The sequence below is a fragment of the Lissotriton helveticus genome, chromosome 12 (assembly GCF_964261635.1).
Source record: "Lissotriton helveticus chromosome 12, aLisHel1.1, whole genome shotgun sequence".
NCBI classification, from domain to species: Eukaryota; Metazoa; Chordata; class Amphibia; order Caudata; family Salamandridae; genus Lissotriton; species Lissotriton helveticus.
In genome coordinates, this window is record NC_136073.1 from 361895410 (window position 1) to 361915226 (window position 19817).

At 43.2% G+C, this 19817-nt stretch overlaps 1 protein-coding gene and 1 long non-coding RNA gene across 2 annotated transcripts in view; one reads left to right on the forward strand and one right to left on the reverse strand.

The window, feature by feature from the left end:
* Window positions 1-19817, forward strand: part of GPT2 (glutamic--pyruvic transaminase 2) — a 209393-nt gene that overhangs the window by 131490 nt on the left and 58086 nt on the right. The window contains exons 4-6 of the mRNA XM_078670687.1: window positions 2307-2440; window positions 4124-4367; window positions 12050-12129. Coding sequence (XP_078526813.1) covers window positions 2307-2440; window positions 4124-4367; window positions 12050-12129 — 458 coding nt within the window. The remainder of the gene's footprint in view (window positions 1-2306; window positions 2441-4123; window positions 4368-12049; window positions 12130-19817) is intronic.
* Window positions 12070-19817, reverse strand: part of LOC144799399 (uncharacterized) — a 117495-nt gene continuing 109747 nt past the window's right edge. Inside the window, exon 4 of the long non-coding RNA XR_013603804.1 lies at window positions 12070-12150. This is a non-coding gene — a long non-coding RNA (uncharacterized LOC144799399). The remainder of the gene's footprint in view (window positions 12151-19817) is intronic.

Consider the following 19817-nt stretch of genomic DNA (forward strand, 5'->3'; position numbering starts at 1 on the left):
AACTGGGGGCATAGGCACACTGCAAGTTTCAATGCTGTATGACTGCAGCCTGACTACTGTGGGCTCTGACACTGACCTGCCTCCCCATCTTATTCTGGATCCATGTAGTGCTCTGCATGATATCTGCACCTGAAAGACACTTCAAAGGTATATTGACATTGACCTATATGCTCGAGAGATCAGGGCCTTCGAGGCAACAATGGGTGATGAGGCGAGATTGAGAGCATGAAAGCCCTGCAACAAAACCGAGTTGAGAAATAAGCTTGCCTGCCTGCATCTGCTGTTAAAACTCTGCAGGATGCAGCTCCTGAGGGCCACTGTGAACCTGAAACTACTCCTGAACCTTTCTTGTGTGATGTACTGACAGCAGACATGTAGCTGTAGATCTTAATCGCCAGCGCATGGATGTGCACACATTTTAGTAGAGACATGGGCTTAGTAACATATTGTTGTAAAGACCCAAAGGCCAGACTCCGTTTTGTGCCTGAATGCCAAGTTAGCCTGGCTACCTTTGACCATATACTGCACGTGCCTATCTTTCGGGGAACCGGTTAAAGTGTCAAGCCCTCTGTCAGAGGTATTGCTGCAGCATCCATTCCTGTGCGGAGAGCTGATTTCTAGTCAATTCTGAAAGTAGAGGTGCTGAGACCATCTGATGTGGGGTTTCCTTTCAGGGAAACACTCTCTCCAGGCAAGGTCTGATAACCACAGCTTCTTTGATGTGAACAGGCTTGCAGTGCACTGAATCCTAGAAAAGCGCGTAGAAATAGTCTTTAGAGTATTAGGATGCCAGAAACTTTCCAACCGTGTTAGATACTTTGATAGTGCTGTTCTCGTTGTATTCTGTGTAGTTAATACTCATGCACTAAGCATGAGACTGTTGAAATAAATACATTCAAATTTAAAGTGTCTTCTCTTTGTGCGTTACTTGTGTGCATTATTCTAAAGCACGAAATTAGGCTTGAGTTATTACTGCGTCCCTAACCCTTTTGAAGAGACTCCTAGTAACGCAGAAAGCTTTGCCACCACATCAACAAGTATGTTGGGCGGGGTTGTATGGGACTACAACAACAACCTGGACTTTCACACTCAAGCACTGGTGAACTAAACCAACTTCAGGCACCTGAGGTTGGGAATGCCACACCTTGTAGAACTGAGCCAGAGCCTTATTTATGCAACAATATCTTTTGTTAGGGTCCCAGAGTGTGCCAAGGACCCAAGTTTTGAACTGTTCATTGAAGCGTTGATCTTGTAGAAGTTGCAGGCTTAGAGTCTATCTTCTTAGTGGAGAGAGCACAAATGTCACTAGGGCCGCCCGGAGGCCAGGGTCTCTGCCTAGGTCTGTATTCGCTGTTCTCTGATCCCCCTGATAAAACAGTGTTCTCGCATCATAACACATACTGTTTTTCTTCATTTGTGTGCTTGCTCCAGTATTAGATATTGAGAGCTAAGCATCTCTTTCTGCTTCTAAATACACTTGCCCTTGGATGCTCAAATCAACACAGGGTAGTGCTCTCTCTCACGAAAATACTTTTGTAAATTCATAGAGTCAACCTGCTTGACTCATTTCTTCCTCCTTGTGAAGTTACTCCGTGCATGAAAAATGGCAGTGCATCTGGCAATTCAGTACACTAACCGTAGACCGACTAGAGTGCTTCTGCATATCTGCTTATGCTACCTATGTCCTATTCTTCCAACCTGTTTCCTCATTATGAAGCCAGTCCCTTTCCTCTCTGCCTGGCCGTCCTAAATAAAAGGTATATCGTTGTAACTCTGTTCTTGCTGCTTCTCATTGCATCATGTCTATTTAATATCAGTAATGATTTGAACTTGTATACACCAGTTCTGTAACTCTATTTTTGAGACCCAGCAAGGCTGAAACATGGCTGTTCTGAGGGAATATTGCCTAGCCTTTGGGGCTGGACTTTCCTTTTGGTGCAGTCCGGGACTGGTTTGCATGTGGTTGCTCCCTATCTGTATTGACGCAAACAGTGGAGTTTTGTGTGTCCCAGGGCAATCATCAGTGGCTGAGATTTATTCAAGCCTTGCATCAATGATATTTTATTTTTCACAGTATGATTGGCCCATTCTGTGCCATTAGGGCATTGGGATGTTGTAACACGCTGAGGTTTAATCCACACAAATATCTAATATTTAATGATTTTCTTTCCTGCATCCTAATTCTGTTTAATTGATTGGTTATGTATGGCAAACTGTATGACTACAATGAGCTAAACAATGATGACTGTTCACAAAAATCCTGGTAGTGGACATTTGAGATGTGACTGCCTTATTATTTCTTTTAGGGTCCTACAGTGCCAGCCAAGGTGTGAATTGCATTCGAGAAGATGTTGCCATGTACATCGAGAGGCGAGATGGTGGAGTGCCTGCAGATCCTGATAATATTTATCTCACCACTGGTGCTAGCGACGGAATTGCTGTAAGTCTAAAGCATCTTTCTAGTTACTTAAATGCTGTATAGCAGCATCTATGAGACATGTATACACAATACTGACACTATGATGGACACTTCCTGAAGCTCACGTTACTAGTTTGAGGCTGTAGTTTTGCATCTTTCGTCTGAATTGAAGTCTTTAAACCTTGTCGTGAAGCTCATATCCAGCAGAATTCTTTGTTACATTTATAGAAGTAGAATCTCTAAACTATCTTTAATATTTAGAATATGTTAACAAGGCTTTCACCTTCTCTAGCAGTAGTGTTAAAAAGCACACTTTGGTGCCAGGGTGATCCCTACCTGTTTGTCAATTGTTCTCAAAGGATCAGTGCCCAGTGTTCAAGAGAGCTTTGGCTAGCTTTGCTAGCAGTGCTAGCCCTAGAGCTCTATGTGGTATATTCCTCATGTCCTCATAGGTTCCTATTTGTCAAAATATGACCTTAATCAATAAAGGCATGACAAAGCATTGTGCACAGAAAAGCCCCATTTGTTGATGGCCGTACATCAAGCGATGGATACCATTTTGGTTCGAGATATCAAGGACTTAAGTGAGATAAGCAAAAGTAATTTGTTTAGGAGTAAAGCTAAGAAGTAAAGGCAAAATAGAGAATAAGAAAATAGGAAAATTATAATAGAACAAATATACGATAGAGCTTATGATGCAAGTTAAATTAAGATTTAATCCAAACAAGTATGCACAAATCTCGTCAGGTCTTAAATTTGTTGTGAAGTCCATAGTGCGTTAGAAGTTACAATATTGAGGTCAATAATATAGATTTCCATGCAGTAGTTAATTTGTAAAAGACTGCGAGCCCAAAGCTCTGTTCAGCAGCCCTCGGGTGGTGCTATTGATCGTTGGTGCACCGAATACCAAGGCCGCATTGTTACAAATCCACCTCATGCCTCTTTAATCCACTAGCAGATACTCCCTGACCCTTCATCCCCCTCTTGCAGGTTCCTGCTTTCTCCCTTGTGATGCTTTTCTGTCTTTCTCTTCCTCCTTCTATCTCCTTTGTGTGTTTTTCCCCTTTCTTGATCTTGATACATGTCTGATGAGGAAAAATATGTGCCGGTGGGCCCCTCCGGCAATCACTGGCTCAAATTATGCAGTGCCTTTACATAGATCACCTCCACAATATCGACTAACACATATTTTCAATAAAGCAATGTGTTCGTAGATGATATTGTTCCGTCAGTAGAACAACAGGTCGAGTAAAACTTAAATACTGTCGTACATGGTGCAAAGAGACTAGTGGTTCTTTTTGTGTTGTAGGTAGATGCTGTGGTGGGTGGCAGACAGGCCACCTAGTTAGCACATTGTGAGGGCTTTACAGCTGTCTGGTGAGGAGGAGGTTATTTAGAAGTGATAGTGTGAGTCCATCTATCCACAGTTCCCAGAAATATAGCTCTGTAGCTCACCCCTTTAGACCTTCCCTAAACCAGATACCACCCTTCTATTAGGTAGCGTGATTGGCTTGTCAATGCTAGGGTTGTATTCTAAAGCATTGCCGGTACATGAGCATTTATTTAAAATAGCTTTGTGTGTTTCTTTCCACTTAAGGCCTAGCTTCGGAAATGTTAAAGTATTCTGAAGATGTTCTTTAAATATGATCCAGTTTATAGTTTTGCTTTAATGCCAAAAACATCACTAGTGTTTGTCTCCTACAGAGCATACTGAAGATCCTAGTGTCTGGAGGGGGAAAATCCAGGACCGGTGTCATGATTCCGATCCCCCAGTACCCCTTGTATTCTGCAGCCATATCTGAACTTGGTGCAGTGCAAGTGAATTACTACCTGGATGAAGACAATTGCTGGTCACTGGATGTTAATGAGCTTCACCGTGCTTTTAAAGCTGCCAAAGAATACTGCAATCCAAAGGTGCTCTGTATTATTAACCCAGGGAACCCTACAGGTGAGTGTTGAGCGTGGCAAGTAGATTTACAACACCCGATTTCTTGAAATGAGACTGTATGTTATTCATACTGTAGTGCCGGATTTACTCAAGGCTGTGGTGTATCAAGATATTTCCCTGCAGATTAGTTTTTATTGAGCTGTTGCTAGACAAAATACTTTTTTACGCTTTTTGTGTGTCCATTCTGCTCCTTGTGCATTTTACCCCTTTTAGCACTGCTAATTTCTTTTAATCTGTTGGACTCTTTCCTCGGTTTTTGGTCGTAAACTGATCTTGAGTTATGTGGATCCTTTTAGATACACTGGGCGTGACTCTGTCAGTACGTAATTGTTGTTTTGTAAGCAGTTCTTTCCTTATCTAGTCTATTATCTCTGGCACCGTAGTCAGATGAGTAGGTCTAGTCTTGGCTGGCAGAGGCTTTTATGCTGACAACTCGAGGCACCATTAGTGTGGTGTTTGAGCTTCTTTTGTGCCTTTCATCAGTCGGTGAAGGTAAGTGCTTGCGCACCCCAAAACGTTTAACTTCATTTTTTGTGAAAAAATAATATATTGTATATTTTGTTTCACTAAAGCTAAAATCCAGTGAATTGTAAGCAATGTGAGCGATAAAGCACATTTTAGCACCAGATATTAAAGAAAATCCTTCAATAACTGGAAACACACTAGGTACCGTACCTAAGAATGACAACCCAAGAGCTCTGTTGTTGGATCTTACAATAGTAGAATGTCTTACTTCCTTCCTTGGAGGCCATGCACAAAAAATAAAGCTGGCCTAGTAGTTTGTGTGAGAGTCCAACACTGAAAACGTATGATCCCGGGCAGCTAAATTGATGTTATAACTGAGCCTCTGCTGAATAAAGCTCAGAGCAATTCTGGGTTTTAGGAGAAAGCCATAGGCTTTTAACATTGTGTTGCAATTCCTTTTAGTCGGTGGGACAAAATGGGGGGTGGTTTAAAAACAAGTTCTTCAAATTTGAGTCCTCTGTGGGCTAACCTTTGAAGGAGAAATAGAGATCCAGTAAAAGTCTATGCAATTAATTGATGTAACTCAATAAAGGGCAGAAATAAAGATTTACCTCTAATTAGAAGCCCACCAACAGGACACTTCACCTTAGCATAGTTATGGATAGTATAGTTCACCGTCTGATATGCGAGATTTTCATGGGTTAATTCAGGCATTCTAGATACAGATGCTGGTGGCCGAGCACGAAGGAGGATATGATATGAAAATGTTGTGCTATTGATCTGGCATGTTGTCACCTTGCTGGATCACCATGCCATTGATAGTCATCCAAGCAAGAAGAACTGTGTCTCTCATTGGTGAAATTAACATGCAGTGTAGTTCATTTAATTGTGAGTATAACTGTTACAATATAATACATTACATAACTCTCTCAATTTATCACTGAAAAATGCTATCAAGACAATTGATTACTAGCAACCTTAAGCATAGCATATCAAGAAACTGCCACTCAAGGCATACAATATAAAAATAATTACATGATGGAAATGCTTTACAGGAGAAATTGGTGTAGCTTGGTAATCTGATTTAAGACCAGACATTCCTAGCTCTTGCAGAATACTTCAACACTTTTTCCTGACTAGATGTTATAGCTGTAAGTGATAAGGTTCCATATCGAGGCATGGTATGAAACCTTCTCCTATCTGTAGGGGTAGGAGGAGTGCACATTCCTCAAAGTAAGTTTTGAGGCACCACTTCATCTTCGTTTCTAGGGACTACTTAAACCTGCAATAAAATCTTCCATTCTACATGCTCCCACTAAACTTTCAAGATTGGTTTGGCTTGAGAAGAAAAGTGATGTGTTGATTCCCTCATTCAACTGCAATTGAGCTTTTCATGTATAATAGCAGCAATATGTCTGAATCAAGGCAGGCACAAGATGTGATCCAGGGCTAACACCGCTGCACTGAAGCCCAGAATACACTTGAGTTTAGGTAAAGAAAAAATCCAGAGCATAAGAGCTTTTGACCCAGCTGCTACTTCTACGGCATTTCCAGGCTACTCCAGTTTCAGAAGGAAGACCAGATTAGTAATTTAGTGAAAAGGGCATTCTCAGCTATATAACTAAATGTTTACAGTTTAAGGCACCACAAATATTAGCTCCACAAACTACAACCAAGATTATTACCTTACCTAGGTGGACTTCCAGCACCTCTGCTACTGAGATTTCCTGGTTAACCCAGCCATGAAGCCTGGTGCCTAGCTATGTTGTGCTGCTGAATTCAACCTGCTGACTTCATGAACTGGAGGAGGCTAACCTGGTACCTACCTCTAAGTCAACATTGTTAATAATTTATTTTGGTATTAAAGTCCTCAATTTTGCTGTGCTGCTGTTACCGGGAAGATTTGTATTTTCCTAGTATGCCACAAAAGTCTGAAAGAGGAAATGAATACAATTTCCAGAGTGAGAAAATAAAAAGTGAAGTATCTGCTACTAAAAGCCTCACAACTAATGGTGCTGTACTTGAACTAGGAACCACTGGGAAATCGTCCAAATACAGATTTAATATTGCAGTAGCAGAATAGGTGCTTGCTTGTCCATCTTAGATCCTGGGATAGGCTGAATAGCTCCACTTCAGGCGAAAACCTGCTAGCACGGAATTGTCCTTGTTCAAATTTACAGTGCTGTTCACCAAGATGGCATCCATAATGCAGACAGAGTGAGCGTACCATAGAAGACCTCTTTCTATGGAATTGAACATGGGCCAGAGTTCTACTAAACTCATGATGCCTGCTTCCTTATTACAATGGTGTGGTTCATGTAGAAAGAATGACCTGAAAACACTGTTTTGTTTTTCCTATCCCTGACCTAAAATCCACCTAGACTTCGAAGAGAATAATTACCATTTTCATCCTCCTTGATGATGCTATTTCATAGCGTCTTCCCTAAAACATCAGCTGTGGCATCAATTAGTGAAATTGGACCACAATTACTAGTGTGGGTCCAACACATTTTTTGTAGATTGATACGTGAAATGCAACCTTCCACTATGAGAATATTTTGCCAGATAGCAAGATGGCATTACATTGACCAGAATAACTTGATCCCAAATACTGGCATAATGGACAGTAAGCTGGCTATCCCACCGGCCATTTTAATTTATAGCTACAGTAATTTGTAAGTTAGAGCCTGGCACGGTAATACTTTTGAAATGTTTGGATATACCTTATTTCTATATACTCCCGAAAATTCATAAGGGAAGAACACCGCCTTCTGGTCGCCCTGTAGTCTCGGGTATAGGGTCACTTTTGGAGCCCTTATCACGTTTCTGTGACTTTTTTCTTAAACCCCTGGTTCAGAAAACACCGACGTACTTGAGACACTAAAAGTCTGCTGAACCTTCTCAATGCCTTGCAGTGTGACCCGACCAACACTACACTGGTCACCCTTGACATAGAAAGTCTCTACACAAGCATTCCCCAGGACGATACCATCCAAGTCCTGGGAGAGGCTTTGAATGACACGCTGTGGGAGTACAACACTTCGAGAGACTTCATATTGAAATGTGCCACCTTAGCATTGAAGAGAAATTTCTTTGAGTACAAAGGCAGCTTATTCCTGCAGTGTACCGGTACCTCAATGGGGAGTACCTTTGCTCCGAGCATAGCCGGAATGTACGTTCATGCCTTCGAACAGAAGAGCATACAGAATTCTACCAATCCATATCTCTCCTCCATAGGATTATGGAGGAGGTATATTGACAATGTTCTACTGGTATGGCAAGGGACTGATGAATCTCTGGTGTCTTTTTTAAGCTGGATCAATACGCTGGATACCAACTTAAGATTTACACACACACAGTGGATAAGGAGGAGGTAGTATTTCTAGATGTAATTATCTCTAAAAAGAATGGGTCGTTTTCAACCAAAACACACTACAAGACGACTGCTAGAAACAATTTGCTTGATTTCACAAGTTTTCACCCCCAAGCATTGCGTGAAAACCTCCCTTACGGGCAATACCTCCGTCTAAGGCGCAATTGTACAGAATTAGAAGATTTTAAAGCACAATCTATGGATTTGACACAAAAATTGACAAACCAAGGCTACCCAAGGCGCATTCTGTCGAAAGGTTTCAAAAGGGCTAGAAATCAGCCGAGGGAAGCGCTTTTGGAGGATAACATACGACCTCTGGGAGATATCCTCCTTACTTGTGTTACTACATATAGTACTGCCTCAGATACAGTGAAAAAGAGTATCCAGAAGCACTGGGGCATACTTAATAGTAACAACAAAAAGTGGGAGAAACCACTTTTTTCTTTTAAAAAAGGACGCAGTTTGCGAGATAGTTTGGTCAATACTCGCCCTATAACAACGACTGAAAGTGGCTTTAGATCGGTAACAGAAGTGTGGGGACTGCCAAGAGTATCAGGACACTATTAGTGTCTGTCACTTAACTACTAATACTAAGACACTCAACTTGGAACCTGGCAAGACTTGGATACAGAAAGCACACACGAATTGTAACTCCACAAATGTGGTGTATTAATCACCTGTCCTTGTCTCCTTCGCTACGTGGGGATGACAACACGCAAAGTAAAACAGAGGATTTGCGAGCACCGCAGTAACATCAGGTGTGGTCGCATTACGACAAAATTGAGTGAACATTTTTTACAGCAAAATCATACGACTAATGATTTACGGTGGAACATCATCGAACAGATAGAATCCAACAAGAACACTCAGAGGATCCTCTATGAGAAAGAACAAAGATGGGTCTATCGCTTGGGAACCCATAAAAACGGTCTCAACGACAATATTCCGTGGAGTTCTGTACTGAATAGATGATTCTCTCCACAAAATGCTGTTGCTGTATTTCCTCATGATTTCCTGTGCTTGTATCCCGCAGTCACTAGCCTTTTTTTTGTAATACGACCTTCTAGCCAAAAGCGATCTTTGAACTACTGTAAACTGCAACTTTAATGCATCATAACATCTATTGATGTATGTCTCACCGAGCACAGCTGACCCTTGGCAACGCGCGTGAGTCTTGTTAATATCTGACAATACCTCTGGCGTATTATAAGGGTCTTACTCTAGATCACCCTTTAATGAGCTGTGTGGGTCCTTCTTCCACTAACTAATATCATACTGCGACATTCCGTTTTTAATTCTGTCAGTTTTGTTTGTGTGTTCGTCCTACTTCCATGAAAACCATACAACCTCCTTGATTGGTTTTCCCTTACGTGCATGTTTACTAAGTAACATTGCTCTTGGTTAACTGTGCGCGCTGTGGTTGGACGACTGCCAACCACGTGAGCGCTCCCTGCCCAATCACGTAAGTCCTTTCTGGAGAGCCGGCTGCTGGCGGCTCCGTCAACAATGGCGACTAACTTTATTGCTTCTATTTATATCGGACCTACCCTTCCAGCATAGATCTTCGGGGTCCGGTTAGTGAGGAAACGATAGGTACCAAGCGGGTGCCTAGCTTCCAGGGCGTGAGTACACCGCACCTTGCGGTCCAGCAATGCCGCCTCCCACATATCGGTAGGAAATACGGACCTTTTCCTAATTACTTTCTTTTTATGTTTCTTTGCATAGGGTGTGCCGAATAGCTATCACCCCCCTCCCGTGACCTATGAAGTGCCGAAACTGAGCAGTTTTGTAAGGATTACGGCTTTTTCTTTTCTCTTTGCCCTGAATTCTCACACGCAAGAGAGTGACTCGCTTATCAGCTATCACCGTTTATTCATGTGTATCCAGACACCATAGTCGTGTGTGGGTGGTTGGTTTGTAGACGTAGGCTTGCGTCTATCACTCCTCATTCGCCCTTAGATATACCACATATTATAATATTGAGTTCCTCATTCAGAGGCCTCCGCACGACCAATAATCATTATCCACCGGCAGCATGAAGTCTTTGTATGATTGCACCAATTTTTTCAATGAAAAGTAATGTGTACGTAGAGATCATCTTGGCTACACGCACACTCGTTCCACCACGAGCAACTTCTATTGAAGCACTTCTCACATAGTATATTGGCAATTTGCTATGTACTGATGAGGATGCCATTTTAATTTTTGTCGTTCTCTCTTTCTTGTTGTTTGTCTTTGTTCTGTTTTATATGTTTCGCACTACAAACAGAATAAACTCGGTTCCAATCCTAATGGAATCAAATGCAAAAATGTTTGTATTTTTAACATAACCGTCCTTTGGTTGGGTGGGCCTTAGCGCGTCCATACCACCGAGGCTTTACAGACAGTACTGTAAATATATTCACATTCACCTGGTCCTGACGAATGCCTGATAGACCATATCACATAGGCTGAAACATGTTGACCGTTTCATCACTTGGGGTAACAGTGGACCTTTAATTTGTGTCCGTTATCCTTCACATTTTTTATTTGTCCATTTGGCGAAACTAATAAAAGGTTTTTTTTGATCAAATTGACCATTTTAAATTCTTCACTGCACAATCACAAAACCAGCTCCGCAGTAACACTGGCGTTGAAGCACACCGGGATGGCATTAGGCCATTCCTGGTGGGGCCCAATGATGAAGCATGTCACCGACCAGGTCGGTGAGTGAGGGCCTTCCAAAAAAAACCTACTAGGTTTTTTCCTTCCAAACAACAGAGTGTAATGGCTTCTTGTTGCTTTCACTGGTAGTCATCCCTTGAACTAGTGTTTGACGCTCCTTTGTTTGTTTCCAATGGATAACAAAGGGACCAAATCTATTGTACTATTTATTTACATTGTTAAATTTTTTTACCTTTATGCTGTTGCTCAGATTGATGGGTGTAATTGTTTATAAGGTGCACAGACATTACCATGTGGGATTTCATGTGTGAAAATCCTTACCTTGCCCAACCTCTTACATGTGGCCAGCTAAAAGTTGAATTGTCGAAGTTTTCTGGTTTTACTTTTTGAGCTATTGTCTGTTTTCGGTCACTATTTTTTAATACGTATGGAGCACATCTGTGTTTCAGGCGGCATCCTTAAAGGCAACTTAGCGCATTGACGTTAAAGCACAGTGTATCACAGCATATGCCTCCTGCAATGTAGTCACATCTCACAAAACTGAAGGACAGGCACAAGATTTGTTCCTATCGATCTCATTTATTGGGCCTCCTTAGTATCTACATATCAACACAAAGCAAAGTGTATGTGCCTAAGTAGACTCCCCTTATTTACAGATTTCTGAAGCACTGTATTTGATCACAGTGATGACCTGAAAAAGAGCATCGACAACCCAGGTCTCCTACTGACCCGTAACAGTCTCCGTAAAACCTAAGTGGCCATATGGGAGAACATCCCTTAGTCTACTGAGAAGTTTTCAGAATCCAAAGCAGTATGGCGATGGCGGAGGCATACTGTCACACTTCTCCTTGTCCATTCAGCTTGAAGATTCATCCAGTTCTGCTGATGCAAATCCTTATTTTCCCCCATTCTCAAACATGCCAGTAAGCTGTACCCATCTGTTCCCCACTAGACTATTTTTACACAAGCTTGTGTCTTCATGCCAAATTGTTAGTGGTTTCTTCAGTAGTATTTTTTGCTTCTTTTGCACAGTTCTTCCCCATATGGATTCTGAACTTGTCTTATTTCTATCAAATGAAAATAAGTTTTTTACCATGATTTACTTTTCTGTGATTGGCTTTTCCTTGCTTCTCTTCTTTGAAACTTTGTATGTTCCTTTTCTGTTTCTTCTGCTCCTCAGGACAGGTTCAGAGCAGGCGATGCATAGAAGATGTTATTCATTTTGCCTGGGAAGAGAACCTTTTCTTACTTGCGGATGAGGTAATTGATAATTTGCATTGCCTAGAAAAGACCATAGGTAAATATAATTTGTTTTCGTCAAGACATTTTGGAACAGACACATTAGGTACCCACTACTGTAGTTTAAACGATGTCCCTTCCCACCCCAGGAAGCCTCCCCTCATTGAGGGGACATCTCCACATGCCACATCTTTGTATATACAGCTAATAAAGCTCATGATTTTACCCTGCAACACTATCTGGGATTGTCTCTATGAAGAAAGTGTTATGATAGAATACCGTTATAGAGAAATCACTGTGAGTATAATTATTTATAGGTTGACCGCAAGGGTGAAGATGGTTGAAATGTATTTTCATTATAATTGAATCATCATAGTCCGTTTTAAGTAATGATATTTAGGTATAGAAATCTCTTTATTCCAATAAAGATACTGGTTACGTAGTATCTTTTTTCCCTGCAACAAACAAATGGACACTAATTATGGTCTTCCTTGTTCCTCAAACATCTTCACTGATGTTTCTAACAAAGATAATAACAACAGAAGCAAGTGACTGCAACCTACTAGGCTCTTCCCTTGTTTGGTATTAGTGGAATATCCATAGTTTTATGTATATGGGGTCTCATTCATTGCTCAGTTAATCAGTAGGTTAACAGTAGATGATATGTTTGAGACCAGTGCCCTTTGCTCCTCCCCACACTCTTCGTTTGACAGCCATTCTGAACTAGAAGCATATTTATTTTTTACTTCCATTGGAATCGGACAGTCAACAACTCAGTCTTTACATTTTGTCACAGTTCAGCTTGATAGCAGACTAGCTTCACGCTGGATGTATCAAGTGTCAACATCTGATAGTTTGTAGATGTCTAATATCAGCAAGTGGTGGAATCTCTTCTTGGCTCTTAGTTTGGTGATGCAATTACATGTATAAAGATTGTGTTTGAGGCATGTGAGCTGTAGATCACATGCTTTGCATACTCCTGCCATCTAGTGTTGGGTTCAGATGTTTACAAGTGGTTTTTCTTCAAAGAAGTCTTTCCAGTCACGAGGTAAGGTGACTCCTTTCGGCGATAGTGCCCATGGGCATCGACTCCACTGTTAAATTGTTTTTCCGCCATCGGGTTTCCGACGGGTATTGCTGCGCTTCAGTTTGAAACTGTTCTTCTGGTTTCCCTCAGTGCGCAATCCACTCTACCCACATCGGTATTGTTTCGCACGGATATACCACTTCTCCACAACATCGAATACATGCCGGACATCTTCGGTGTAGGGTCTGAGCAAGAAGAATTTGATGCACATGGGGCCGAAGAGGAACAGGAGAGCAGCCCTTATCCGTGCCGGAGTCCGACTCGGAGATGGATGAGAACATACCTCAGGGTCAAGGTCGCGTGAGTACCGAATACTCCTTGCCCCACAAGCATAAGGCTTGAGTTCTACCTCCGCCTCTGGACCAAAGTTGGCACAGAGATGACATTTCGGACGCCCTGCCTCCCAGCTCGGCACCAAAACACTTTGTCAAGGCCTGCCACTAGGGATCGAGTTGGCCAAAGTCCGTGTCAGAGGCGAAACCTTTGAGCTCGAAGCTGAAGACCTCTTCGGAGCCCAAATCCTCGACGCTGAAACTGAGAACGCCTTCGGAGCCAAACTTTTGCACACCGAAAGGTCATTCCAACCCGGTACCGAAGTCGTTGGTGCCGAAACCGAAAGATGTTCCTCCCAAAACTCAGGATTCAATTTTCGACTTCCCAACTCCCTAACCGGATCCTAAACAAAAGGAACTTTACATTAATCCTGATACAGGACATCTTCTTACCAAACTGCCGCGCAAACAGAAACCTCAGAGTCGGAGAACATACTATACAAGATTCCTTTAAAAAAAATAAGAATGTTGGTACTAACCCTTCTCCTCCTCTTCCACCACGTTCCCCTACACCTTCACCACCTTCTCCAACATCAGAACCATTACCTATTACACCGCAGCACTCTCCACCCTCACAGCATGATGATGGAGGATATTCAATTGCCTGTAGATTTCTGGTAAGACTACACTATTAATCCACCTACAGATAATGTTCTAGACGTTTACCCTGCAAAGCTTTCCCCTCCTGACGACAATGTAGGATATTTAGAACTGCTTGCTAGAACAGCACAATATCACTGTGTACAGCTACACAAAGAACCCTAGAAGAAGATTTCCTGTTTGAAACTGAGTAGTATGCACAGGTCTAGTATTCCTCTCCCTATGCTCGAAGGCATGATGAGACATGCCGATGACCTCTTCGAGGATCCTGTTTGGGCTCGTATTCTGACTTCCAGAATAGATAAGAAGTATAAGCCTGCTCCATCTGATCCAGTCTTCATTAAGGGGCAGTTAGCCCTAGACTCTCTTGTTGTCTCTAATGCCCGTAAACAGGCTAATTCACAAACCTCTGGGGATGCTCCACCTTCAGACAAGGAGTCAAAATTAATAGACGCCTCTGGCAAATGAATAGCTGCCCAGGCTAATCATTGGCACATTGCTAACACCCAGACCCTTTTAGCCAGGTATGATAGAACGCATTGAAACGAAGTGGAGCAATTACTCCAATATCTCCCAGTTGAGCTCAGGATTTAATACAGGAAGGAAAGCTCATCTCCAATTCTTCTATTAGATGTGCTTTAGATGCTGCTGATACAGCATCTCGGGAGATTAACACTTGTGTGTTACTTAGGAGACACACCTTGTTGAGGATTCCCGGTTTTCAGACCTAAAGTCCAGCAATTCATCTTAAACATTTGTTTGATAAAGAGCATCTCTTCGGGCCTGAAGTGGATTAAGCATTAGAGAAAATGAAAAAAAGACACCGAGGTTGCTCCTTTTACCATGGAGGGTCCAAGACCATATCCTCAGACATCAGTGTTTCCTCGTATAAAGGCAACAATCCATCTTCCTCCACAAGAGGCTTCTTTAGAGGAGGATACAGAGGAAACAATGGCAAGGGTAGGGTAAAGGGTTGCACACCCAGTAACTCCCCTTTCCCTAACAAACAGTGACTTGCCTACCTTTCCCCCCACTCATTTAACACCTGTCTGGGGACTTCTTCTACAATTTCTCCCTTACCACCAATCATCTAAACATTCCACCTCGTTCTCAGAAACTATCACTAGAACATTTGCACCTGCTTAAACAGGAAGCCCAGTATCTCTTGCTAAAAGGAAGCATAGAGCCAGTACTATTACAATATCAAGGGTCGGGCGTTTAATCCCTGTATTTTCTAATTCCCAAATAAGGACTGCTCATTAAGACCTATTCTGGACCTCAGAGAACTGAACCACTACATACTGTCAGAACATTTCCATAGGGTGAGACTTCAATAAGTGCTCCCACTTCCGCTCACATTGGATTTCCGACCACTGACCCGAGGACTTGCTGTTAGAACTCTTCCCTGCGCTCCGTGGATCAGCACGCCTCCCCACTCGTCCGCACTCGCTGGTAGGAGCGTCTTGTGCAATCGGCAGAGGTACTCACTGCTCCCAGCTGAGAGCGCTGTGGGTAGAGGCTTGAGGGGTTAAAACTTGAACTATACCATCCGGGGGACTGCGAGGACCAGCAATCCCAAACTAGCTCAGCTGGTGCCTCTTCCCCCGGCGGCCACGCCCACCGCCTTCACGGTCATTAGTGATGGGCTCTTTTCCGCGACGCGGGACGCGCGGGGGTCGGAGCACGGGGCGAAGCCCGGGCCAAGGGCGGGCCCGTTTAAGCCCGTTAAAGACCGGGTAAGACTGGACTGGGCCACCTTATTGACATTTTATTGTTTAAACTCTACCCCTTCTCGCTGAGTGTCTACTACTGTTACTTTGTTGTGTCTCGGAGTAGTATACTGTTTCTTTTCATCTTTGTGTACCTCTATTACAAGCATGTCATCTAGAAACACAAGAAGCACTAAGACATCTCATGTTGCCCAGACCATTGGCCCTATTGATCACTTTATTGCACGAGCCAATGACGCTATTAATCAGGGTGCCCTCATACTGGAAAGACGGGTCTCCCAGGATCTGGCTGCAGCCAAACGTTCCTCATTGGGACTACTGGCAGCAGCTAGAACTCCGCTGCGCAACCTTGACCCTAGCGCACAACTGGATTCCCACACTGTCCCTGGTACTGTGGACCTTTCGGTGTCCATTGATCTCTCAACCACCCAGCTATCCCAGCCCCCCCTCACCCCAAACCCGTTCATCACTTGAGAGAACTCCGACTCTCTTTACTAATCCTAGCGGGGAGGACTCTTACACCCGGGGTCTCAGGGAGTGTGCTATATCAAAGAAGAACGGAGGGACAAAAGGGAAAAAGAATATGGTCCAGATAATCATTTCCCGGCCTCCTCCGGAATCCCTGACTTAATCTACCACACAATTTTCATCCTCAAATCCTGTTACTAACCAACCTATATTACTTCAGCAAGAGGCCCATTCCATTACCTCTGACATTATCAACCTCTCGTCTAATATGCCTAATACCACTCTCATTGACAACGAGGATAGAGGGTATGGCCCTTGCACCCAATATATTCATTTACTGCAAAGCATAGAGGCACTAATTAAGTCATATACGCAACCTATAGCGCTATCTTTGGCTAAATTAGAAAAATCTCTAGAAGTGTTAACCCTAGAATCCAAAATACATAAGATCCCAATTCCCACTCCCCCTGTGGTTCAGACCCTCAACCCCAACCCTATTAATATAGGGCCAACAATGATTCGTCAAGCTCCCAAAACCATAACTACCACAGCAGTAGTTCACCAGAAACCACCAAGTACGGCTGTGCAGCAAACGATACCAACTCCAGCCGCAAAGAAGGGCCCGGATACACCATCGGTCCCAGACTCATCCTTAGACCCTGGTCCAACTCGCGCTTCAACCCACGCACTAAATTTAGTTAAGACTCCAGCATCCAAAAACGCCACCTATAACATCAAGCGGAAAGTCAGTCGTTCCTACCATCTCCCTCCGGATGCCTCCCCGTTTATTGTCATCATGACTGGGGTTCCTGAGTTAAATTCTAACGCAGAAGAACCAGGCTGGTCTTTAAAAAACAAAGTGCTACATTGGTTGTCAGCCAATAGGCCCCCTCCCCCCTATTCCAACAACAGAGTCACAACGGTCCGCAGGGTCCCGTGGGTAGGCAAAGAGCTAAAAACAATTCATGGGGATTGTGTTATCATTAATTGTGAAGATCCACAAGCAGTTGAACATATTTGTTCCTGGGGCTCCCACCCAACTCAAGATGGAATAGGAACCAAACGCTTATCCTTTTTTTATCTGCCAGCTAACCGCTTTGTGTTTGGAACTGGACCCAGGTAGGAAATTGGAATAGAAGATCTGAATGGCTAGATTGGGCAGGGCAGGGGGGTAGAGATGCTGCGCCATCTTTTGGATGGAGAGGAGTTCCTACATACAATAGATATGATTGTCTGGAGATGGTGGATTGACCACCATCTGTTAACATCCAGGACAATATGAATTCCCCTCCTCCTGATCCACTACCACTTACTTCATCCAAATTTTTATCATCCCTGACTCTGCCTTCTAGTCCCCTTCCATCGCCTCACACTGATGTTACATCTATGTTAGCAGAAGTACCTATTCAACTAAGCCCTGTACTTCATCCACCCCCTATCCCTGAAGCAAATTGTATTCCTCCCCTCACCTTACCGCAACCAGGTAGTCCAGGTGACAACATCCTAAATCCCCCGACTCTGTCACTATCTGTATTATTCTGGAACGTAGCAGGTCTTCGTACAAAGATTACTCTCAAATCATGGTTGGATTTTGTACATACTCACCAGATAATTTGTCTCCAGGAAACCTGGACATCTGACCCATTACACATACAAGGCTACAAAACATTTCATTCCCCGGCAAGCACTACTACTACTACTCACGGTAGATCCAAGGGAGGCCTAGCAGTGTATATTTCAAACAATCTGGTTGTCAAGAATATCACAGTTCTCCATACCACTGTAAACTATCAAATTATAACGGTTAACTTTAACAGTCGTACGTCATACTGTTTTATTAATTTTTATAATAACCTATCCCCTGCAGACTGTGTGAAAACTGTAACTGATATTTCCTTCTTTGTAAACGAGCAGCGATCTAAGCAATCATCGCTTGTCTATAACGTAATATGGGGGGGGGATTTCAATGTCCCATTGTGTACTAACTATAAGAAAGGCATTTGTGGGCTTCTGGATGAAGAGGATTGCCCCTTGACTCATTTTTCGCACTCCCAACTAGGCGAATCTCTTAATGACAGTCTCATCCTATTAGAATTGCTGTACGCAAATGAACTTGTAGACCCCCCTGAAGACTTCAGACCCACTTTCCACGGCAGGGGCTTTCTAACTATCATAGACTTTATTTTATGTTCTTATACTTTAAAGGGCAAGCTTCTCAAATTTAACACTGGCTCCGAGTCCTTTGGTGACCATTTTCCAAATAGTATCACCTTCAAGTTAGATATGGTTGATGCCTACTCAAACAGAAAGAGCTTACTGACCCAGAATTCTTTGGCCATGGATAGAACTAACGGATTTTCTGTAAAATGGTCCAAGATAGACCCTACAATAATTTCTACTAAGATCATATCAAGGGCACTCCCTTCGATAAACATCTGCCTGGCGGATGAATCTTCATCCGAGCTGGTTATATCTAGTTTCCAAGAGATCCTAAATATTATACAGGCCGAGTTGTTCCATCACCACAAACCGCGCAACCAGTTTTCTCCAAGATGGTTAAACACGGCCTGTCGTAAAGCTCTATCAGCCTTAAAAAAGGCAACCCATAACCCTGTTAGAGACCAAAGGGAAATAGCCAAACTTCGATTAGAGTACAAGCAGGCCCTAAATAACTGTAAAAAGGAACAAAAGAAGAAACTATGGGCCCAATTACGCGCGACCTGCCGAAGTAAGGACAGCTCCCAGTTTTGGCATGTAGTTAAATCCCCCTTCTTGGCCGACGTAAACTCCCACCAGCACCTGGACGTGGCAGTGACTGCAGACGAATGGGTGTCCCACTTTTCAAAGATCTTTAGTGGTCCCCCTTCAGTCTGCACCACGCAGGCCACGATGACTGCCGATCCCCCCCCCAGGACGCAGGTTTACCCAATAGATCTACATTTCAGCCTAAGTGAGATTATACATGCTTTATCCTCCTCTAAAACTGGTAAGGCTCCTGGCCCCGACGGAGTTCCTCTTGATATCTTCGTCACTAACATAGAATTATGGTCTCCCATCGTCACCAAGGTGATGGTGGCAGTATCAAATATTGGCCTACTTGATTCCTGGTCCTCTTCTATACTTCTTCCAATTTTTAAGAAGGGTGACCGCAATAATCCATCCTGTTACAGGCCCATTTCCCTCCTGGATTCCATGGGGAAGGTCGCGGGACGCCTGATCCTGGAGCGTCTCCAGGACTGGGCGTCAGAGAACAACATCATGACCGACCTTCAATATGGCTTCCGGGAGGGGCTTGGTACTGTGGAACAGGCCCTAAACTTAACTCTCCTAATAGGCAAGTACGTGGGGGCAAAAAGGGGTAATCTTTACCTGGTCTACGTCGACCTCAGTGCGGCGTTTGACCGCGTAATCCATGCCAAGTTGTGGTCCATCTTAGAAGGTTTGGGTGTGGACCCCTCACTTATCAAGTTCTTACGTGAGCTTTACTCTGAC